Source organism: Anopheles gambiae, chromosome 3 (assembly GCF_943734735.2).
Source record: "Anopheles gambiae chromosome 3, idAnoGambNW_F1_1, whole genome shotgun sequence".
Taxonomy (NCBI): Eukaryota; Metazoa; Arthropoda; class Insecta; order Diptera; family Culicidae; genus Anopheles; species Anopheles gambiae.
The window spans coordinates 21,095,951-21,121,710 of NC_064602.1; the positions used below are offsets into that span (position 1 = coordinate 21,095,951).

The 25,760-nt window shown below is 45.0% G+C and overlaps 1 protein-coding gene across 1 annotated transcript in view; it reads right to left on the reverse strand.

Annotated features, from left to right (window-relative positions):
* LOC1279914 (out at first protein) overlaps positions 1-25,760 on the reverse strand; it is a 76,160-nt gene that overhangs the window by 13,891 nt on the left and 36,509 nt on the right. Inside the window, exons 2-4 of the mRNA XM_061655789.1 lie at positions 19,472-19,585; positions 3,830-3,964; positions 1,246-1,429 (exon numbers count right to left, since the gene is read on the reverse strand). Of these exons, the coding sequence (XP_061511773.1) occupies positions 1,246-1,429; positions 3,830-3,964; positions 19,472-19,585 (433 nt within the window). The remainder of the gene's footprint in view (positions 1-1,245; positions 1,430-3,829; positions 3,965-19,471; positions 19,586-25,760) is intronic.

Here is a 25,760-nt window from a genome sequence, read left to right on the forward strand (position 1 = left end):
ACCCGACGTAAATGCGCTGTAGAGAATCATCCATCCACCAACAGCAGCAAGATCAAACAAAGCAAACAAAAAAAAAAGCACCAAGCAGCGACAACTCCTTAAATCAACCAACCAACCCGGCAAGGATAACGAGAACGAGGGATGAATGAACCGAAAAGCAAAAACAAAACAAAAAAGAGAAGGAGGACAGGAAGCGCTCACTGTTTGAACTGACCTCTCGAGTGGAAAAGCTCTTTTCAGAAATGGAAACCTCGCGTCGTACCACCCCCGGGTTTTACGTTTTCAACGGTCCTCTCCATCTCTACCTCGCCATTTGGTGTATGTGGGTTGCAGCAAACAAAGCGAGTAGGAGGGCAAAAAAATGGCCGGGAGAGAAAGTGCAAGCAACGAGAGAAGTTCGTTGTAAATCGTTGTTAAAAAAGGGTTATCCACGTAGAAGGATAATAGTGTTTTCAGTTGGACGGGCCAAAGGGGGCGTACGGCACGTTCTGCTCCGGTGCAGATCATTTCCTTTTTCGACCTAAAGTCCAAAGCAAACTCACGTTTTGAAGGGCGGGAGGAGGGAGAGTGGGGGGGGAGGGATCCCGAGAGTGAGCGCGTAAGTGTGTCCTTGCGGCGTTGAGTTTCCGTTCGCCCCGGTGAAACTAAATAAAATTCCAATTTAAATATTTCCAGTTTGTGATTTTTGTCATCATCGTTAGCGTCATCATCGTCATCGCATGCACCAGCAGCATGATGCTGGTCTCACAATGGTTGGCCCGCGGGGCTGACGATGGGGATGCTTACTACTGTCAACGAGATGGAAATCTGAATCTGTGCGTTTTCGCCCTGGTGCGCTTGCTGCTTGCTCGCGCGATGATCCGAATTCCCCGAGAGCGGGGAAATTCCCCTTCCTCTCCCCGTAAGCTGGTGGGTGGTGGTATCGATTACCAACAGTTACGCAAAGAGAGAGCAGCTCGAACGAGAGATACTGAACTGTTACATTCAACATAGGACGATTATGCGGCAGACAAACCATGAAAGCACATTCGCTTCAACAGCTGCCAAGTGGAATTTCATTTGTTTCGCTGATCCATCTTTTGTTTTAAATACAGTTTACAACACAAAAAGGCACAGAGAATCCATTTGAAACATGTTCTTCCACATTCTGTTTTACTTCTTCCCCGAAAAACATGGCCCGGAACTCGGGGAGGGGAAACAAGCGCTTCACATTCCCATACATTCCACGTGATAGATCCCGCTTACCTGGTAGTTCGGCCCACGCCCGCAGGTCAGCTTCGCGCACGTACGTGGCCTCCTGCGCCTCCACGCAGAACGGTGCCACGTGACGCGAAATTGGCGTGGCACGGTCCAGCAGCACCCAGCCGGTCATCGTGTAGTTCTCCTTCCCTCGGTCCTCTTCCGGCGTTCGGATCGTGCTGGGATTTTTCTGCAAAGATGGCAAAGAAATGAGGAATAAAATGGTGGATAAAGCGCTCTCTATCTCTGTCGTTCGCTCTATGCAAATAAAAGCAAATGCAATCGAAATGTCCGACGTCAGTCGCGTGGCCCGAAACGATGGCACTGTCCATCGCACCGTGCAAACACGGCGCGACACGTGACCGGATGAATGAAAGGGATTGGGACGGGCGATGAAAAAGCATAAATTATATTCAATTGTACCCTTGGCGGGTGCGCACGGGCGCTGCAAAGTTCTGTTTGACTGTTTTGCTGATTATGCTGATTTTGTATTTAAATGTAGTCGATCTGGCATAAGAGGCTTCGAAACACTCACTCATACACACACAGAGAAAACAAACAAACATGGGAAGTCGTTCAGGTCAGCTGCAGTGAATTAAATCCATGTGGAAGGGAGAAAAGAATTCATTACGGCACGATTGAGTGGCCACTTTTATGCACATTGTTTATAATGTTAAGATAGAACAAGATGGCCACTCTGGCGGGGCTGGCAGCAGTTTGTGATTCAAGAGAGGTCAATGAGTTTAATGACTTGCTGTAGTGAGCTTTAAAGCAATTGAGATGTTCTTATGAATATTTTTTATATTAAAAAACTATCAACTACTAAGTAAATAATGGAAAATCATGTCAATAATTGCACATTTGTCTCTGTACAACCTTTGGAATACAAGCAGAGGCGTTGAAGACACAACGCATTCCATCGCGAAAGATGATCTTTATTGCAAATAAATATAATTCCTCTACCATTACCCTGTCAAGCGCCATCATGGCTCGGAATTTTAATAACGTTAAGCAACAGTCTATCATCACGACGAGCAATTTCCCCTCCATCATAATCATCATCTTCAGCAGGCTCTTTGCGTACCATGCCGGGAAACAGAATTAATATTGAATGATTACTTCCGATAGGAGGCGCGCCGGCTAGAGACGCTCACAAGTCAAAGATGAGCAAAAGCGAAAGGCATTTCAAAAATGCATAACGAGAAAGTGGAGAAACAGTAGAAGAAGAGAAAAAAACGCAGGAGGCAAAAATAATACATCCGGAAGTTCATTTTGTGTCAGAAACTTTTCTAATAAGTCACACGGTTTGCCTCACAACGGGGCCAGGCAGCTCTAGAGAGCTTTGTGGGAAGCAGCTTTGCGCAAAGAAGCGCACACACCCGAACGAAGACGAAAGATTCAGCGCTGATGTAGCAAAGTTTGCGTTTCCCACACTTTGCTTTCTTTCTAGTGCACTTTAGCCGACTCCGATGTATCAGTTTTAACGGGGCGTGGGGTGAAGCGAGAAGGAATTCAAAAGCGTTCCGCTTCGCTTGAGGAAAATTCATTAAATGCTTGCCTTGCTTCATGCACTGAAATTCAATTTACTTGTCGAGCCGTTAAATGCCAACGCTGCCATAAACGAGAAATGAAACAGTTTTCAAGAAATTCGTATGATTAGGATGTTCTATAAAAGTGGTACTAAACATTATCTTTCGACGATACATTTTTACCTGCAGCTTATGGAACGATGTGAATTGAGCTAAATTCTTTTAAAAAGACCATCTTGTTTCCATATTTCCCTTCAACTGCCACGACAGCACGTAAGTGGATCCAACACGTCAGCAACCACATCAACGTCAACTTATTTTTCCGACGCCAACTCAATCACACTGCCAATATGTCAATATTCTCACGGGGGCGGCTTTCTTTCTGCCCTCGTGAAAGTAATTGGCCCGAATGTACTTCTATATCGCGACAACTCACGTACACGGTGTTGTGCGTCTGTCTTGCTCGATCCCAAGGTCTCAATTCAGCTTGACACATGCCAAACTCCGTACCGGCGCGTCACCGACGTCAGCTACATCTACCTACTACAGCATTTGCACTTCTATCAACAAACCGGAAGACGAAACGACGGCTGCAGCGGAAGTGATTGTCACAGGAAATTACTCCGCCAAGTAACGACACGGATTACTCTCGCCCAAGAATCCCCCGGAACAGTCGTGCCGTGCAAAAGTTCCATGACGGGCGGGAGTGCTCCGAGTGCTTGGCACTGAACCTAACGCCCTGGAACCGTGCATACCGTCGTTGTGTCGTTTGCTTACACTGTCACCTCTCTTCCTTTTAGTGTGCAAGAGGGGAGAAAAAGAGAGAGAAAAAACAGAGAACGAGAGAGAAAAAATCGCCGTTCCACTTGAAATCTGTTTCCAACGCCGATCAAGCGCGTTTTCGCGATGACGTGACACACGGCAAGCCAAAACATTCGGAAACACGCGCCCACCCAAAAATAAGGCTCATTTTGTGGGATGGCAAAGAAGGACGGTATTTTTTTTTTCGATTGCATGATTTTGTAATAAAAGAATAGCGAAAGAAAATTTATATTCCTTACCTGTCGTAGTTTTACCATCGCATCGGCAGTGATGAAATCTCCTTTCTGGAATTTGGTCACGAAGCACATCACCTGATACTGGCTCTGGCCCCGTTCCTCCTCGCCGAGCACGAGCGCTTTCAGCACCTGTACTTCCTGTAACGGGCCAAGGATGTGGAAAAGCAGAGAAAAGAAAACATTAGTAACAGAGTTCGATACAGTTTCAATCAAGTGGCGAGACGATTTGTTGAAAAAGTTGTGATTAAAGATTAAAACAAATTACAAGCACTTTGGACACGGAACATGTCTAGCATCTTAAATCGGTCAGAGTATTGGGGCCCGCGTTAAAGTTTAGAGTAACTCTTGCCTGATAATATACACGAGAATGCATGTATTAAGAGCACAAATAGTACCCGAACTGTTCAATTTCAATAGTCCTTTAAAGTGAGGTTTCTATGTCCTAAACGATAGTACATGGCTCCATGCTAGCTGAGCTCCTAAACTGAATCTAATGTTCATAACTTGAGCCACCCTTATGGCATCGACTTCATCCGTTAGTGGCGCTTCTTTGAGCCTACCAAACGAAAATCGGATGCCACGGGCCCACGGTTTGCATATTAACTAGGCAAAAACCAGACGGATGATGGCACCAGCATCATACCTGTTACATAATGTGGACCTACGTAGATGTGTCGTACGGATTGACCATTCAAAACATCGCCTATCTCATATTCAAAAGTCAGCACCAACCCATAATTCGTTGCACACATATGCTAGCAATCAGTCCAAAAATCTAATGCCTGAACAGCAAGACATCACGTCACATTGATGGTCCAAGTTGGAACTATTTTGAACAGTTCCATTTCCAGATGCTCGCAAACACCATGGACGCCAGGTCGTTTGCGGAAAAATGGGAACGATAATGCACGAGCAGCTGCTATAATGACGAGCTTTATGTCATTCGAATGACGTAAGGCGATCAAGCCCATCAAGGCTGTAAAGTAAGTCTTCACCATCAGATAAGGCTGGGATGAAGAGATCTCTGTGTCAGATAAGGAAGCGGTCGATTCAAAGCCCTGATCTGTTCTGACCATTCCTGCAGTAGACACAGCAGATCGGAAATCGTTTTGTGCCGATTTGTACCATTTTAGATAAGAATTGTGGACATAAAAGTAAGCTATAATTCAATATTTTATATTTTGATACAAATTTGTGAAGGTATATTGTTGTCATTTGGTATTTCATAGCAACAGTATCACTTATTACATTCAAAACTAATAATTCCTTTGTGCACAACATGCCCATCCATCTCCATCCTCCAGGCAGGTGGTGCGCATCAGTTCTTCTCCCACCGCAACAAACGCCAATGAATTGATCAAAGCCTGTACCAACGGAACCATTGACGTTCGTTCATCGGTGAAATGAATTCCAGCGCTTCAATGGTCCTCCAGCCGGGCGGTATGCGTATGGGAATTTCACACAACTTTCGCCAGCTGTGGCGCGCACAAAACTCCATCCAGCCAGGCGGAATTTGCTTTCTCGAGCAACTGCCGTGGACTGTGCTGTGGACAAACGATGCTTCCCTGACCACTGTCAGATGGGTAACGGATGATTGTCGCTTTTGCGTCAAACTGTTACCGAACCGAGGGGATGGGAGTTCGAAAAAGTGCGTCCAGGACGCTCGCACGCACTTCTTCTGTCGATACTTTAGTGCAAACAAAAAAAAACCTAACGACCGGACAGTGTACACCGTCCTGGGAGGGAGCCGTAATTTAATCGGATTTCGATGCTGTCACCATACATCACATGTACACACGCGCACCGGCAAAAAGTGGTACGTCTCGAATTCGATACATGAAATACCTTGCGCTACCTGACAAAGAGTGTGAACGCGATAGCGGGAGGATAGGACGACAAAGGGGAGAGGGGAAGGAAATCTGACCAAACTTCGTCCAGGATGGGCGTCTTTCACCTGCACCTGCACTTGCTATCACGTTCTCTGGAATGTACGCGTCCCACATGACCACACACACACATACACGTAGCCCGTGACGTCCATTTGTTAGCGTTGACGAGATGAACCTTCCCGAATCTTGTTCGACCGGGTTCGGCATGGGGGGTTTTTCATCTGTTCTGTGAGTCCGGAAACTGCACGAAGTCGATTCCTGTGCCTGCCAGGATGGTTGTGGAGAAGTAAAGCTAAAAAAACGCAACACCACGTTAAGCAAAAAGACATCCGGAAACGTGATCCGTAGCGCAGAACGATGCCTGGACCTGGGAAATCCGACGAATGCAGACACACTCTCTCTGACACACACACACCGAGGACAGACAAATCATAGCCGCAAGTCATAAAGCTTTCACTGAAAGAGAATACTCTTGCAACCTCGCCGGCCAACGAGCCAAAAGGACAGTGTGGACCTCGGGCGCTTCAGCTTTGCTGGAAATCGTTCATTTACCCATGGATGGATTGGTAGCAGCATTGCGGGACATTCCCAGGAAAGCCGCCTTCCTAACGATGGAGCGATGAACATTCAGCAGCAGTGCAGCGGTGCGTGCACAGCGCGAGCGACGGACCGAGCATCCTCGATTGTGCACAAGCCGTAACACCGGTAACACTGCAGACTGACAGCTGTCCCCATTAGATGGCGAGTCTTCATTTCATCCAGCTACGCTATTTCGAGCAGCACAGGGACAGATTTTGACTAATTTAATTTACCCTTTTTCGGAGGCATTTTTTAACAGCCTTTTGGGGGTTCCAAATGTTCCAAACAATGTTACACAAAAAGCTGCACATAAAACGAATTTCAATTCTAAGAAATACATTTGAACACAGCGTTTGCATCGAAATTCTGCGACCATTCTATTCAACCAAGGGCAAATAAATAGATAATATTTAAATGTAATATTCATAACATCACGGAAGCCGCTCCAACGATCACCCAAACAGCGCCCCGTACTCATGATAAGATGGTGGTCGTAAAATGTAAAAGGTTTCTTTTGTAGATACGAATCCTTTTCCGAAGAGCCGAACCGGGTACCGGGTGGCAGATTAAGATGATAACCCTATTAGCAGGTGCTTATTCAAATTTGGCTCTCCGCCCCAAAGGACGACCATTACCCCCACAGCAGCACAGCAGCACACGCACAGAGCGGAAAAACCACCAACAGCAGCTATCGATGGTCTCATCCAAAAGTAATCAAAACCTTTCGGTAAATATATTCCCCCTGCCCCCGGCAGACCCGGCAATCGATGCAAATTGGAAGAGGAAATCCTAACACAATATTTACATTCTTTCTCTGGCATCTCACTGGTTTCCCTCGCCAGCATTTGCCACGATCCTCCTCCGATCAGAACACATTCGGTAGCTTTTACCTAGGGACCACAGAGTCCCTGCTGCAGCATCCCCTTACCCTGTTGCTGTTGGCATTAAAAACGATTCACGGCAACGATGCGATGTTTGGTTGAGCTTAATTGAATTTCTTGAACCCAACGCACAGCAGTAGGGTTAAATCGTGGCCAAAATCCCGTTGCCCGCTTTGATCCAATGAAGCGTACCTTTGAAAACCTATACATCTAAATTAGATTTGGAGTGCGCTAGGATGGAATGTGATTGCAGTCGTTTCAAATGATTACAAAATAATCAAGCACTATTTGCAAGAGAAAAATCAGCAGCTTACAGCATCAACTTGGAAAGCAAATGTACTGAACGAACGTATTAAACTGGAGTAATTGGCCAAGAATAACACTTCCCCGCGCTGCAACAGGTTCACCGCAGCCGAAGTAAAAAAGTTCTTCCTTGCAAGAGCCTTCCCGCGAAGCGGTGTCGCCTGCAGTCAAGTAATAAGCGTAAAGATTTCCCCATACCCATACAACCGCCACGTAGACCACACGCCTGAAAAAGAAGCTTAGTGAAACAAAAACCATCCAACAGCAGGAAGCAAAACAAAAAAAAATCAGGCACAGCCCGGCCGAACCACACAAAAAAATAAGTCAAGAACTCCCGACAAGCCACAGCCACTGGTGATGGTGGGTAAATTGTCCTGAAGCGAAAATAATTTTCACTCCGCTTGATAATAGTTTAATAGTGCTGTGAATAATTAATTTTCTACGCCACCGCACCGCCGAGCCCCAGCCACAACAGAACCCAGGCTCTAGCAGGGAAGTTTGGAAAAACTAACCAACTGCGCGCTTCTTCCTACTACTTACTCGCACTTTTACGCCGCAAAACAGCAGCCATAGCGTAAGCCCAACCGGCGCCTGAACGGAAAACGAAACATTTTCTGCTCTGTGTATCTGTGTGTGTGTGTGAGTTAAAGTGTTTCTCTACTTTTTTGTGGCTCATTTTACTAGCTCATCGGAGTACATCATTTGAAAATTTTCCTGCAAAATGCCAAATTAGTTTTCCACAGCAGTTGCAAAGTTGACGATTAGTTTTCCAAAGCGTACAGACGGATGGCAGGGAGGATTATCTGCCAGAGGGTGGGTGGGTAGTGTGGCGCACCGAGGCAGTAGACAGTTGGGAGCATGCAAAAGAAGAGAGAGCGAGCTTTCGAACAGATTGTACCGATTTAGTGCTAGTTAACGATACTTTGATGTTTCGTGGCAGTAGTTGCTCCTCGTGTGCGTTCTGTCCACTGCTGTGGTGCGCAAAAAGTACCAGAAATTCGAAGTTTTTACTAAACATCGCTGGGTACAGCGATAAAATGCACATATAATAACTTATACTTTGTTTGAAGACCTGCTGTTGTTTATATACAATGAAAAAATAGCAATTTTTAAAACTCTTTCAAGCGATTTCTGTTAGTGGGGCCCTTCACGATTCTAGTCAGTTTTTCATGATCCAAATTTGATTATCACTTTTTGACAGGATGGGTGAAAATTTTTGTTCAAAAAAGCTTTCTGGAGGCTTGACGAATACAAAAAACACTCTTACAATCTTCATTCAGAAGCAGAAGCGATAAAAATCAGCCTGCTAAGTTCATACACCTTGGGATAAGCCCACCTGTATAATATACCCACTTGGATAGCTGCTCGAAAACTGCTATACAATGCAAACAGCTGACAGGCTGAAATTTCAGCCTACGAACTTAAAACGGAAAGGACCCCAGTTTTGGTAAATTTTGCTAACATCTATCTATCTAATCTAATATCTAATCTTTAGCGGCTTCCACTTGTACGGAATTAATTGCTCATCAAACGGCCCAACCATACAAAGGGGTTGTTATCTGGTTGCCTGAAAAGTTCAGCATGAACGCGTAGTTCGTTGCGCCAAAGAGTAAAACAAATACAGTTAAGGAGGATTTTTATTCTCCAACGGCCAACAATGATCTAACTACCATTTGGAAATATTCTACTCTCAATTATTGATTAAAACGTTGCCCTAAATCCTTCACCAATAAGTACATTATCAGTTATCAGTAAAGAAATAATTGTTCTGGTGTTGGCAAGATACATTTTTACATTGTAGTCGGTGGCAGATTCTCTGTTGATAAGAATATAGAGATCAAGATAACAATTTCGTGTTGTATTTGTAGATTGAGGATCCATTTCACTTGACTTAGAGAGCTTGACGTTAGATTTAATTTAGAAATAGCAATGCAATTGCTAAAGCGATAAAAACCTTTTATGTTTTCTGCAATCAAGACGAAGACAAACAATACAACTACTGCTTAATGTTTTAAACCTGTCAGTATAACGAAATAATTCTAGTTACAAATGATCAACCGATTAATTAAAACTAATGTAGCATCATCAACCCGCTCTTGAGGTTGTTTTTAAGAATCGAATCGAAATCCAAAAAACGGATCCATTTTACAGGTAGCGAAAGTATCGTTAAATCAGAAATGGCTCTTGAGCCGCCTCCATCGCTGCCGCGCCAAAAAAGGCAATCCCTCTTAATGGTGGAGTTTAGCCCTCGGCATTAGCACTAAAATGTAACAACCCAAGGAACGCACAAGTACAAAAAATGAACAGAAAAAAACTTCATTAATCCAGCTTCGGTGTTAGGACTTGACGCCCTCGGTTCAGGACTTCATTCATCCAACGCTTTCCCGGGTTTCTCATCGAAAAGACCCCCACCACTCTATACCAATGTGCTTTAGCCTTAGCCGCCACGTATTTCTCGTGGCTTAGCAAATGGTGAGCCATTTTTTAAACCCCTAGTCCCCCCGCGTAGCTGCTTCAGCCATCTATAATCACACGAAATGTTTTTGACGGTTTTATGTGATGGAGCGCTTTGGGAATTTGCACCTTTTTGCAACCGTGAACACACATCAACCGCAACCTTAAAAAAAACGAACCACAAAAACCCACTCACGCACCAAACAAATCTTCATATTACATCGAATTCCGGAAAATGATTCTCATTCCACTGTTGGACGCGGGGGGGTTCGTTTCGTACCAACATATTGCACCCTTTTCAGCCGGGTACGGTAATTTTGTCCGCAACGCATTAACGTGATGAAGGCAGTCACAGCGCAAAAAAGAAGACAGTGAAGGATCATTTTTCCTGCTGCTGCTCACAGCTCGAAACAGTTGGACTGTTTTCGGACAGATTTCTGACCCAAGAGTGTGAGTTTGTAAGCCGCAGCGGGTTTGGAAACTAATCCAACAGAGTATCTTTCATATGAAGTCCGCATTTCGCACATTTATTCCTAGAACTCCCGTCCGGCATCAAAACCAAACAGAGAGGGGGAAAAAAGAAGCTATCATCACATTCCTTTCCCTTGCACCTAGCTGAATTTTATATCCCTTCCTACTTAAACCTAGCTTAGTTGCCATTCCCGAATGAAAATGGAAATGGGTTTCCAGCTGAAAGATCCTTCCAGTACACAGAGAGAGTGAGAGGTAGAAAAAGAGGTTCAGGTTCGTCGTCGCCACCACCACACGGTGCTCACTTTCATCTGTTCCTTTTCATCAACATTCACCTTGCTTTTTCCCTGCCAAAAACCCAGAATCGTAGATTTGTCGATTTCCCTACCAAAAATGGCTAACGATGATACTTTTTTTTTGCTCTTCCACAAACCTTACCTTACTAGGTCGGCCCTTCGATTACGCTACTTTAGCATTCAAAGCAGTTAGCCTAGATTTGCTTCCAGCTTTTCCCACTCCGTATACCTTCCCCACCACTCACATACGCGTTCGTTCTAAATCTTGCGTCTTGATTTCTTATTACACTCTTCCGCTTGTTATAGAGCGCTTTTGCTACGGGAAATAGCACACAGCCACAGTCCTCTACCGGCCTTTGTGTGTTGGCCCAACTTCTTACAGCCGGATTTGGGTTTATTATCCGAGGCAAACATGTTGGCCGTCTTATGACGCTTTATTAGAAAACCTCCGAGAAGGAAAGAGAACCTTCCCACCCTTCCCCTCCCCACTCGGTGGATGGAAATGAGAATCGTTGGCCCGAACGAACGCATGATGTCGGCAGGAAGAAGCCCGTAGAAGAACGGCTATAAGCTTTTTCTGTGTCCGGAGCTGTAATTCCATATTTGTTGATTTAGGGTCCGCTGTGTGTTACACGGTTGTTCCGGCAAGGGCAGAGTGCAAATGGGCGGTACTAAACAAATGATTGTTTACTGCAGATTACTTAACTTAATTCTTCGTGCTAATGCCCCCGAGGGGATGCGTACAATATAATAATGTTCGGTTTATTTTTGTGTGGAGCACTTGTGCTGGATTGAGTAGGATCCATCAACGCCTCTGGGAGGTGTGTTTGCTGTTAATGATAATGTTCTGATCAATTCATTTCACCACTCAATGCAAACCCGATGCAAAGCTGACTAATTATTGACCGAATCAATTATTGGTTTATAATGAAATTTCAAATTTTTGTTACATCAAATAGTAGATTTTCAGATGTTAGCATCCATCCAGGAAAATAATTCTCAAAAATCGTCTTTAAATAACTATGATCCGATTATCAAAACTGATTCCATTGATTTGTGAGTTGTACTCAGCTTTATACATGAACGATATAGTGTCCGTTTCACTGTTAAGAACCGATTTTGGTATCTGTATATTTCTCAGTAATCCACAACAAAAGAGTAGGATAAGCGATCGAGCGAAACATTGAACCACTGGGTACAAGAATCTTAAAATGAATATAATCAGCATATTTGAAAAAGAATGCACATGCCACAACCAATTCAATTACAATATTGCACTTTACTTCGAGCGAGTTGGGTGTCACCAGACAGCTACATCTAAATGAACAAATTGGAAATTCCTTGCACGATGAAACATTCCAGCGCAAGCAATGAAGATGCGAAAGTGGAATGTACTTGGCACACAGTTGAAACATTCCTGCCAAGCGCTACGCAACAATATCTGGACAAGATATTTTTATCAACTGCTTGACGAACTAGCTTGGCTCCTTTTTCATCGATGCTCCAGGAAAAAACCCGACTCCATTTAATCACGCTCACTCAGGCGCTGGAAAAACATAGCGAAAATGTCGGGTGACAAATTTTATTTCCCAAGCCCACCTAATACAGAGTACACACTACCGGCGCGCCGGCATGAAACCCGGGCAGCAGTAAACAACAAAACAATTCTATTTCGTGCGAGGACGCCCACAGCTCAGCTAACAATGGCGAAATATGGAGCAGCAGCAGCAGCAGCAGCAGCAGCAGCAGGTCGAGCACTTGCTGGCCCAACCGCGCTTCCCCGCATCCCGTGCCAGCGCGTGCCGGGCATTCCAATCTCGATCGCGGTGCGGTGCGAAAATTCATTAAAACTTTCCCGTCTCGGGTGGCCACCGCCGCGAGGTGAGAACTTTGGTGTCTTTTGAAAATGTGCGAAAAATGGCTTTTTTCACCTTCCCATCGCAACGTGGCAACGTTCGGTGCGAGATTTGGAAAATGCTCCAAAGCAAAGGAAAGCTTGCTCCCCTCTCCCTCTCGCTCTCTGTCTGCCTCACTCTCTCGCTATTAGCTAGGGGACAGAATGAAGCGGTGTACGTTGTGGGAGTCTCTTAAAATACCGTGACAACATCACCACCGCGGCACTCGCCCAGCATCGGGGGACGGTGATGGCTGGCATCCCGGTGATGAATAAAAACGTCATGCAGCGCGCGTACACCTTTTGCACCGACTTTTATCTTCATTATCGTCAACCGCGGCGTCGCGGTCCTGCGGAAAGCATCCAGCGATCAGACGACACAATGATCGGAACGAAAAATGCTGTGCTCCCACGCGTTAACACGTGATGCCGGGCGAAGGGAGGGTGGTGCTGGGTTTAGATAAAAAATGCTTCAGCAAAGCACGCGGCAGCTTAGATTTCTCGCTCCCTTCCCCAGTTTTCAGCTTTGCCATTCATAAAACACGATAAGTAAGAAAAACAAGGAAAAAGTAAAGTGTCTTTCAAGCAAATAGAAGAAAAAAAGGAAACTTTCAGCAAAGTCAAATATCGAGTGTTAAAAGTTTGCCAAGTCATAAAAAGTTCCCCGTTAAGTCAGCCGAACACTTCCTCGTGTGACATGATTTATTTGCCGAAAGGCGACGTGGCGTTGCTGCTAGCAGATATTGCTAGTACTTTTAGCAATCATGCAAACTTTTGGGACTGTAGCTGTTAAGGTATTATTAAAGGTGATAAATTAAGGGCATGTGGAAGCATTAGTACAAAATTATGAAAAATTGCTATTTTTAAGAACGTTTGGTTATGATCGGATGTTGTATTTAACAAAAATAAATAAATGAAAAGCGGCTCAGTACAAAATATTTGAAAACGTGTACATTTAACGCAATGAGTTTTAGTTACTTCATTGATTTAATAAATACTAAATTGGACATTACGGATCAATCAGTCGTAAGAAGTCAAAAACAGGATTACTAACATAAACAAAATGAAATGCTGATACTAATTCTTCATACTAAATCTAGTCTAGAATGGATAGTCTCCTCGTAGCAAGTACTGACTATCCGGCTGCGTGACTATTGAATAAAGTCTCGAAAGCTTGTTCAAGCTGGAATGTCCGCGTATGATGTTACGCCAAAAAGAAGAAAAAGAACAAAAAGAAGAAGAAGAAGAAGAAGATTAAGAAGAAGAAGAAGAAGAAGAAGAAGAAGAAGAAGAAGAAGAAGAAGAAGATTAAGAAGAAGAAGAAGAAGAAGAAGAAGAAGAAGAAGAAGAAGAAGAAGAAGAAGAAGAAGAAGAAGAAGAAGAAGAAGAAGAAACAAATTATTCATCTGAACGATTCCAATTTGGATTCCAACTGTTTTGGATGAAACAGGGATAGGTGGATAGTAAAATAGGCTGGATGTTAGGACTGTACTGTTGCACCACGTCTAGTCATGAAATTAGGTAGGATGCAGTCAAAATTACAACTAAGCACTATAGGAACCTTACGAAGAGCGTTGCAATTATGAAGTCAGACATTTTCATTGAGTTTATGATCTTCTTCTTCTTTGGCTCAACAACCGTTGTCGGTCAAGGCCTGCCTGTACCACTTGTGGGCTTTGCTTTCAGTGACTAATAGATTTCCCCCCACAGCAGGATAGTCAGTCTTACGTATGGCGGCACTGTCCATTTGGGAATTGAACCCATGACGGGCATGTTGTTAAGTCGTACGAGTTGACGACTGTACTACGGGACCGGCTAGTTTATTAGAGTTTATGATCATTTATGTGAATAACAATGTAACAATGTTCTGTAAGAGCCCACAAATAGTACCTAGCTTAAATGTGTTTAGAGTACCATTAGAGTTGAATTGAGCACTACACAAACTATGTGTCGTCCACTCCCTGCTCACAAATATATTTGCCTTTCAATCCTTCTTTGTTTAAGAATCCCTCCAGTTTGAAAACTCAGTTTTTGGGAGTGAAGTTACATTTTTGGACCACTTGGAGTTTTTAGTCAAAATAATATAAATCGCGTGGTTCTGATTTGACGAGCAACAATTTTCGTTGAAATTCGTACACTATTAAGACCTCGTTCTGCATGATGAATATTATATAACTGAAAAAATTGCAGTGAAACTTATGAAAAAGTAGCTCCAAGTAAAAAAACTACGCTCTACAAAAATTGAATTTTTGCCCGCGTGAATTGAGGTAGTCAACACAATGCGCTTCAATTCTGAAAACTTTTGTCTCGTTGCCTCTAACGATGTGTTCTGTTTATGTAGGAGTTCAATTCATATCGTGCTTGCTGATGACTCACTCATTTGAAAGTAGATACTCTTAACAGTAGTGTAATTTTTTCAACATTTTTATTAAATTATTAAATGTACAACCCGGATGTACGGAAGAACCCAGCAGGAAATGGAACTGACCCCTTAATAAATTATTAGGTAATCATTATACTAATTTAAAATTGATCTCAGTCCAACGTTATTCCATTTATATATCCTCCCTAAGATACATTCCAAACTAACACAAAAAGTCCGGACGTAAAGACAAAGGTTGTAATCCAAATCCAAATCAGAGGTGAAATACTGGCAGCATTGCGTACTTTTAATTTAAGTTACCTTTGTTGTACGAACAAAAAACCCTTGCACTCACAACCACGAAATCACAGCCTCGCCCAGCACCGTTCCACATTACCGTACAATGCCCCGTCCCCGTCTGCCGCTCGGGCAGCCGCTCCGTAGGAAACAATTAATAATGAAAACGTCCGTCCGAGACGAGAAGGCACACCATAAATTAAAACCACCGCTGGAAAGCCGACCTCACCGGAAGGGAACCAGAGCACGAAGTCAATCATTTTACTTTTCTTCATTAGGTACGAGCGGCCCGTTGCCATCAGCGATCGTCGTCCACCGGGTGGTTGCAGACGAGTTCCGAGAGCCGGGCACCAAAAAAAAAAAACGTCGAGCTAACCAAACGTGTGGCCACCGGAACGGCTTCATTAAGCGATGCACGAAAACAACTTCCAGCGCGAAAGCTGGTACTGGGCTGACGCGCACACACGCACACTTTCCCTTTACCACGCGCAACTCTGCATCGTTCTAGCTTCACACAGAGCTCGCCAAAAAAGCGGAAAAATAGACCCATTGCGATGCAGAAGCTTTCTGATTCAGCTCACGCTCACACACGCTGCGAAATCCTTGAAACAACGTGATCCCTCCGACCCTCCGAGTCATAGGGCAAATGAAGGTGAACGGGTTCGGAAGCCTCCACAACCCGGAACAACGGTTGGTTATCGTGGACATTTCGCGGAAATTCTCCCCCATCCCACACACACACACACACACACACACACACACACACACACACACACACACACACACACACACACACCCGGAATCGTCTGCCCGTCGGATCAATATCGTGCGCCGTTGCAACAGGTGGCACACGCGGACGGCTGGCCGATAATATCAAATGATTATCCACAAATAGTGAAGAGCTTAGGCTCACAAACTAGTGATCCAACAGACACCCACACACACACACAAGGCATTTGCACTACCGGATCGATGGGTTTTCTGCCAGCGTGTCAGTGCAAAGCCAGGCAAATGCGAACGATGCGATCCCGCGAAAAGGAAGGTAAGCTGTCAGCCGTAACCTCCGGCAACCAATCTCGACCGGATATCGTTTGCAGGAGTTTAGCTTCCGGGTCGCTACATTAGCAAATAGATCACGCGTCCTCTCTAGGTTGTGTGTTTGTATGTGTGTGTTGCCTTTTTCAATAAGAATAAAGAAGTAGAGCTCAGAGAGCACTAGAGAAAAAGCTGCTGCATACTGTGTACCTTTCTGCAAGATATTGTACCAAGTTCCGAACGAATAACGCCTAGCACGCCTGCAAGTGATTGTTCGGTAGCAGAACGCGTTCAGCACTATCGTCTGCTACCATTATTTACCGGTGCAAACGGCGAGCGCAAAGGGGCGTCATTGTAAGCAGAAATAGGCGAAAGAAATAGAAACTCCAGTACTTTGAAGAAAAAAAAACAGGTCAGCCTTTGTAGCAAATGAGCCAAGCCCAGTGCAGTCTTAGCATTCACTCGCTCGGCAGAACAGCTCGGAGAAGTGAAAAGAAACAACCCTGGTTAACTCCTTTATTGGCTGAGATGGGTAAGTGGAAGAAAAGTTTGCAACCATGAACTTTGTGCAGCAACTAGCAGGAGAAAAAAAAGAAAAACAAATCCCAATACGGCAGAACACAACTACATCAAACAGCAAGATTGATCGTTTCCGGTATTTCACAGAATAAGAAAAAAAACAAAGCATATAAAAACAGGCAGTTTGGAGTACTTTTGTATGCTCCTCCACCGTTATACGACATATTTTCATCGATGTTTTGTCTGGACTGAAGCGGTACCGGGGTACCAGGGTCGGAACTATTCTCTTATTGCACTGCCGTTTGCACTCTTAAATCTTGCCGGAAATGCTGCTCACCTGTGCACTTGGTGGCATTTGTTTCTTTTCCGGACGAATTGTTGCACCGCCATGCCTTTTGCTATCGCTAGCCTGCCTTGCCTGCAATAGCCGGTGCAGTACTTTGATGTTTTGTTGTTTGACTAGCTGAGGGTTTTTTTTTATTCCATTCTGATTTGTATTGATCTATGCTGCGTCTGCATTCGGTAAACTCGGTGTTCTAAAAGGAAAAATCCTTTGATGTGTTTGATGCAATCGTATTCTTTGTTTTCTTACTATTTGAAATGAAGAATTTGTGCAACGTTTGTTGTTTGAACGTTTCATTGTTGTGCGGATATGCTGCTTTACGATTAGAGTTCTTTTTCTTTTTGCAGAGTGAATCGTTTTTTTATTTAAAAAAAATGTAAGAAATTCAAAAAGACAGTAGATTGTTTTTGCTTAATGATAAAAATCCTATTTTTAACTCATTTAACATCACAAAACAATCAACAATGTTTTTCATTCCCTAAATTGAAATACTCATAGCTTTCCATCTGTCAACTTTATCTCAACATTCTTCAAAAACACAACATAGCTCTACATACATGCTTGGAGCACGAAATGCACAGAGCGCTTTGCTCATTAATAATGACAATCCAATCCCATTGCCAACACAGAAGCACGTATGACGGATTTTTCAGTTACCCAAAAAATTGGCTTTATATCAATCCAGTTCCGGTGCAATCCATCCAAAAGAATTGAGTTACGATTTCGCCCTGCCGTCCAGAGCGACACACTAGACACAATTAGTTTGACACAAAAATCCGATGGCACCAAATCCCAAAGCCAACCGCGTAAGGGATGCCACGCCGCACGCCAGCCAGCTCAGATTTCTGTTTTAAAACATTGCTAGTGAGCGGAAAGCAGAAAAACGAAGCAGTAGCAGCAGCAGCAACGACACAGCGCCAAAAACTTCCACACGAACAGACTTCTGCCATTAAAATGTCAATCTACCGCCAGACGACAGGCGCACCAGAGCATCGAGCAACCGGAAACTAGGACGACGCGGACCTTCGGCTACCGTGTCGCCTGGCAACTCTTCATCATCATCACCATTGCCGTCGTCGTCGTCGTCATCGTTGTCGTCATCGTCATGGTGGGTTGATGTTTGTTCAACACCGAGAAGGTGGGCGCTAGGGTTTAGGTTATTTAACTCCGTAGCAGCAGCAGCAGCAGCCCGCCAGCCCAGGAGTGGCCGGAAGAAATCACGAAACCCGTTAAACAACACGGTACGTCTGATTCTGTTTTTTTTTTTTTATAATCCACTCTCCCTCACCATTCTATGCGCGGAAAAGCTAGAACCCACGGGGAACGGGGAAGAAGTTCCAGGCCGTTACGGCAGAGCTCTGGTGCGACAGTGTGACGCAGCGTGTTTGACATGGTTGCGGATATTGATCTATCCGTGGATGTGGATCCGTTGTCAACAAACATACACACACACAGGAGTGAAAAAAACACAGTGAAATGAGCTAAAGTCAGGAAAAGAAAAACACCGCAACGCGCGGAAGGAACTCATTTCTGTCGGTTTGCCTGCGGCTACGGACGAAACGGTTGAAACGCGCCCCATCAAACGGCCCTTTCCATGATGCAGCAGCAGCACAGCTGCAGTAGTGCGCATTGCAAATGCTGGCTGGCGTTCTTATCACATCGCTTTCGTCGACATATTGCATCGCACCGTAGTGTTGGGGAAAGGGGAGCAAAAACAAAATCAAGGTCTCGCACGGTAGGAAGGCTCGATATAAAAATAGAAATCCTCACAATTTGCCCGTATGCGGTCGCTAAACCATTTTGAGTCGCCAGATAGTAGCAGCGTGAACAGTTCACTGAAATCCTTTAAATCCTGTTGTGGACAAACTGAGTTAGATCATTTATATAACTTTTAAATCGAAATACACCACAGTGTGTTTTGAAATCGATACTTCTGTCTCTAGATCGTCTATTTCGCTTGTACTACAATATTTCATACAACTGAAAACATCACAGAATCTCGAAGTAAATGCATGTTACTGAGCTATTACCGCTTGGGGCGTGGTCTGTTATTGAGACAAACAATGTATTCTAGGAATGCCACGACGTAGTCTGATGACATCTTTCTCAGTGGACATATTAGTATCCTTGGGCAAACCTTGCAGCAAACAGGACATACTTGATACTTTCCTATCAAAGTCTTACTGAACATACTACAGACAGAGATAATTTACTCTGAAGTTGATTTCTCCTTAGTGCCTAAGATATTCCATCAACGTGCGTGGAGATGAAAGTTATTGCAATGCATTCATGGTAAAGAGTATAGAATAGATATGCACTTACACTTTTGAAGTCAATCAGCTCTGTTATAAGCGTTCCATCACTCCGCTGGAACTCTAGTGTGCATGTTTCATCGCCAACACTGGACGTTATTGTCTCCTGCACGATTTCGCCTCCCTGGAAAAAATTCAAAGGTGGAAACAAACCATTAAAAATCTGATAAGATTAATGTTCTTATAAAATATATAATAAAAATATTTCTAACTAAAGTTATATTTTAAGATAATTAATATGTTAAAGCCTATTTAATTCGCCAGATTTCAAGTACAGACAGCGCCTTACACCTTTACTATCTTTTCTTTTAAAACCCTCCTTTTCCAGAGAGTGTCCCACCCTCGAGCAAATAGATTACAGACAAAACGATTAAACCCGCTCGCTCCAAGGCGGGAAAGAAAGCTTACACAAAATGAGCGTTTCGCCACGGCCTCTACACAAACAATAAATTGTTTTGCGGAAGATTAATTTAAAATCCAATTTTCTTTTAATTACGCCACACGATAAATCCCAGCCCAGCCAACGACACACCCGGTTTGGCCGGCCTATCCCGATAGCTGGCTGGTTTGGCGGCTGAGTGGCACTTTGGAACGCGGTGTGCTCGTTCATCCTTTACGTGTTTCGGAAAAGTGTTTCTGACCAACACCCTCACGCCTCCCAGACAGGAGTAGCAGAACGGCGGATGGAGGGGACGAGCGCACGCAGTTACCTCATCGTTCTCATTAAGCGCACCAGATAAATCCCGAAAAAGCACGCTTTTGACACCCGGCCGCCCGGTGCTCGTGCCGTAAATTCCGAGACTAATCCGGTTTTGAGAGCTAAATTAAACAGCTTTCGGATGGAGTCGACGAGCTTGGCCAAACTTTGTCAACCGAAAAGCCTCACTAGTATCGATTCATCAACAAAGCGGGACCGCTATAGGAGCGTGACAGGCGTGATGGGCGGTCGTGTCGGGAATAGTATGGAAGAATTAGATTGTTTCAACGGATTCTTAGGAAACGCGGCTTGAAAGGAATTAGGTCTCGAGGTCTATTGATGACTTAAAAAGAGATAAAAATGAGATTTGAAATACGTTTCATCCTTTGGTACATTAAAAAAGGCTATTTCATTATGGGTAATTGTATCATTCTCGAAACAAATGTAAAATTAAATATTCACAAGTAAACAAGACAGTTCAATTCGTGTGTCAATTTATTCCACTCCATTAGGGAAACAATGCATGCGAAATACATTAAAAAGTAACTAAAAAGCTCGAAATATGAAATACCTTTATTCCTCCCGGAAAAATACCGTTTGGTCCCTCCAAATAGCTCCCATTAATTCTGCACCACTTGCAAGTTTTAGATTTGTGGGATTTTAATTTCACGTAGCGCCCGACCCGAAACGACCGAACTCAACCCAGGTAGGTGGTGGTCCCGCTGGTACGCGGAAGGTATTCCACAGTCGCCGGAAATATTGCGAACCTCAACCGAAAACAGGTCGGAAAGACGCATCATTCATTCGCGGAGCGTCCGCCCCTAACTGTCCGGCGAAGGATTGCTGATGAAAAATTGTACTTTTTGTTTAGGCCATGATTTATTCATGCGCACCACCACCCCCCACCGGGGATGCGGGGTCGAAAGCCACGCTACAACAGCACTGCTGCCCAAATATGGCGCTGGACATACGGGTAACGGTGCCCCGAAAGCCGGACAGTGCCCGACCAAAGCTGCCTATCAAATGGAACGGAAAACACCGGCGCGCTCCGGTGTGTTCGTTTGCATGACCACGCTCTGCGAAACCTCCATCACGGGGAGGATTTTTCGCTCAACGGTGTCGAAATTATCCACACGAGACGTGACGGACACGGACACACGGACACATCAAACCCTTTTTCGAAGGCAGCAAGAGAGAGAGAGGGAAAGTAGGAGCAAACTGAAATTTATTGGACACCTGAGATCACGGCAACCGGCTACGAGGTATCTTTTTCTCCTGCCGGACCCACTGACCGGGGACGTATTTGTGCAACTTTTTTTCTCCACCCCAGGTAGAATACAACCGAAACGTCACATCACAGGCATCGGGGAAGGCTTAAAAAGAGCGTCCCAGGAAGCGACAAGGATGAAGAAATCGGCCATGAAAATGGACCAGACACGGCTCACGGTCCGGAAAGCACACCAGTCACACCGTGGCTGAATGCTGAGTTCGGATTTTTGATGACCGAAGCAAAGAACCAGTCACAAACCCTTCCTGGAAACGACGGTGATCCAAGAGCGGTACCATCATTAGCCCGAGCTAACCGACCGAACCGGCATTAACTCTGGCCCAAACTTTGCCCCACGCAAAAAAAAGGCACCTTCTCGCACACGAAAGGCACATCCATCCCGGGCGTCACTGAAGTGAATCGTCATTTCCGGAACCGACAGAAACTCAGACCGGGGCGAGTTTATGGGAAACACGAGCGACATGCTGACGCTTCCGACTGGATGAGCACAGACGTCACACTTTCACCGGTCGTTCGAGTTAAAGTGAAAGGAGCATGGAATGGAAAATGGACACAGCCAGCCTGTCAGCCGCCCAGTCAGCCAGAGCCCGGCCAGGATCGCCTTTTTACTCTCCGATGCTTTTAAGTTTATTGAAAATATTTATGCTACTCATGCTTTGCCCAACGGGCACCGTTCGGAAACAGAGCGTCAGTGGCAGCGAGAAACTCAAAAACACACACACACCAGACCGAAACATCGCCTGGTGAAGATTTTCTTTAAAGGAAGAGAAAAAAAGCCAGCTCGGCGGCAGCGGGCCACGATTTACGACGATCACGGTACAAATTGAGCAGCAAATGAACGACCGAACGAACGTACGAAAAGCACCATCATCAGCAAAACCTTCGCTGGCCGGACGCGGACGACATCCCGAGTTCCATCCCGCAGAGGGCAACCTCGGTGACACTTCAACTTCGAGATGCTATCGGGGGGCAGTTGGCAATCAACAGCCAAACACCGCACCAGCTCCCGCAACGCAGGCCGTCCACGACCGGCGACCCGTGTTGTGAGCGGGCGTGACATCCGAGCGGGCGTGAAAATTGCTGCCACCACTTGTTTCTACTTAAAATGTTTATCTGGCAAGGGCCCGCCGCTAGCCGATGGACGGCCGTCTTCTTCGGGCGAGGCCCGCCGTGGTCGCTGAAAAGTTCAACTTCCGGCGCTGAAGCTCGTCTGTGTGTTTGTGTGTGGTTAGTGAGTTGAGCGCGCCTAGGTGGTGGACCGACGGGGAAGCCGAACCGATGACGCGGTGACTTTTGTGAACCATTCGCTGGACGTGTTCTTCCGTGGTCTTGCTGTCGGGATACTGGCTTCGGGGACGTGAAGGGACGGGTTGGCGATAGATACTTGGTCCGGGAATTGAGAGATAGGACCGACGCCGCACTCCGCCCATCCATCGTTCGGTTCCAGGTGCAGCGAGGTGTCTAGTCACGCAAGCCCGAGCAAAGTGGTTCAAAAGTGCAGCCGTGTCGGTGCAACGCTCTCGTCGATGGGGCCGCTGTTTGCACAATGATTAGGGCATGAAGCGTAATGCATGGACGCGGTTGCAATTTATGAGGTGATGTGGAGATAATGGAGTACATGATTGATCCGTAAATATTGTTTTACAATTCCTGAGAGGATTCTAGCAAAGGAGCTTAACGATCAACTGCAATTGCATATTCATAGTTTACGCTATACGCTATTTTGCATTATATTTCCATTAGCCTATCTAGATTGAAGTGAATAAGCCTTTTAATGACTATAAAGGAAAACATATTTCAGCGATGTTTTTAGCTTTTGATTGTCAATCCACGTACACATTACGTATTTATATTTCTGATAATTCTATGCAAATATTAACTCGATAATAAGACATCGCACAAACATTTCTCGTATTCACAGCTTTGAAGAATTCAGTCCACCAATAAGCAACACGAAACTTGTCAGCAACTTGACAAACACACCAACTAGATGAGCGAAATCATGATTATTTCTACTGCTATGCTATTCGAACTGAAGACAGCAACAGTAGTCGCAATTCAATCGACCACGACATCCGTTCTTACGGGTATTTGTTGCGCTTTTACAGTAAAATTTAATATTTTCCAACATTTTTATGAAGCTATCTCAGGTTACTGAAAGGAGGCGAAAGTATCAATATACAGTGAATGCTCAAGTTGAAAAGAATTACCACAAGTTGTCGCTCCCATATCCGTTCATCTGGGCATCATATAATACAACGAAAAAGATTGCTTTCAACAGTTCAATTAAATAATTTCCACAAAAAACTGGTATACTAATAAGGTAGAGACATTCATTACTACATGTATGTTTAAAATACTATAACTAACTACAATCGTCACGATGCCATCTACTTCAGTTATGGCTTATGTTGGCAAAAATCCGGAGTCAACTCCGTCCCGGCTCTTAAAATTTTGGAACATACTCTTGAAGCTAGGTCCGGATACCTTTGGAATCGTCTGGCGCAGTCCGAAATCGCTCAAAATCGGTGTCATCTGGAGTCGTCCGAAGTCGGCCGAAGTCGGAGTCTACCGGAGTTGGGGCCGTCCAGAGCCAGCCGTCGAGGGGCAGTGTAATGTTTTTTTGGTTAAGCATTTCATCTCCGACTCCTGTTGACTTTGGTCGATTCAAAAGAAAGAATGGCCCATTTAAGAAATGCAAGCGCAAAACAAAAACACCAAGAAGTTAGATATCTGACCACAACCACGTTGCACGACTCCAGACGACTCCGGACGACTCCGGACGACTCCGGACGACTCCGGACGACTCCGGACGACTCCGGACGACTTCGGACGACTCTGGACGACTTCAGACGACTCCCGACGACTCCAGACGACTCCAGACGACTCTGGATGACTCCGGATAACCCTGGATGACGACTCCGGATGACTCCGGACAACTCCGGACGACTCCGACTCTAGACGTCGCCGACTCCAGACATCTCCGGTCTACTCCTTACGACTTCGGGCGACGCGTAAGCCACAAGACTCCGTCACCAGATGACTCAGACTGCGGGCAACTCCAATTCAAGGCGGAACTGGTGTTTCCGATTTTACCGAAGTCGGAATCTGTCTAACAACAGCCAAAGTTAAATCGGAGTCGTGAGTGCGCTCCCGAGAGCACACCACTGATCTTCTCCAAAGGATTTAGGACATACTTGGATTATTTAGGAGCCTTATTGTTCAAACACCAATAAATCCCCAATTGATCTTAACAAAACGAGTACATCAGTTTTTTAACTGTATTTTTAAGCCACTTAAAAAAAGATTCAAATAAAAAAACTGAAACGAACATTCCAGCAAGTAGACAACCGAAATACAAACTAGCAGGTACAACCAGATACTTGAAATACCACTGTGTAGTAGCATGAACTACCTGCACACACAAAATATTTATTCTCCACCACTACTGATCCATAAATCTCCATCAATCGCTCATACCTGACGGGTGTATTTGTGCCCCGAAACAACCTGCAAACTATTATGCACCCCAGCTATTGGCCTGATCATCACCATCATCAGCGGCACGCCTTCCAACGCCATTAACATCATTTTGTTAATGTGTGTTCCCCCCACATCCATCCAACATTTGCATCGTGCGATTGAAATTGTCATCCGCACACACCCGGTGCCGGTGCGCCGTGCTGATTGATTCCAAATCCTACCCACCCCGTTCTACGAATTGATGCGTTGATTTATAGTCACGGTGTTCGGTGTGCGGTTTGCGCTGCCACGTATCCACGTACCACGTCTAAGAACATGACTATGCATGCACGGTGCGGTACCGATTCTATTACACACGATCAACCGCAGCAGCCAACAGTGCCCCCAGCATGTCTATGCTAATCTCTGTCCAATTCACCTTTCGAATGGGGGAAAAATACGAGAAGTAGGGAGACTATCCCAGTCTTTGCTGTGGCTTCATCGCCGTACGGATTAGCAGCGAGGAAAAATTCTGACCTCCGCTAGTCTTACCTGAACAATCCCCCACCCGCTCTGAATCTGCAACTCATTCCACGGTGCTTTACCGTACGTCATACCGGCGGCTGGTTGCATATTCAACAGAGTCACCACGCCTTGCCGACCGCACCGAGACACACCAGAGCGTGTGGATAAAAGTCACGTGAAATGGATCAGATTTTTTTTGCCTCCCAACACAATCATGAGGGAAAAAGAGAAAGAGGGAGACCTGGTGCTGACAATGTCGAAAAAAGCACGGACCACCCACACGTACGTATGGTGGCCTTCGCCTGGAGCCGATCGAGAGAACAAGTC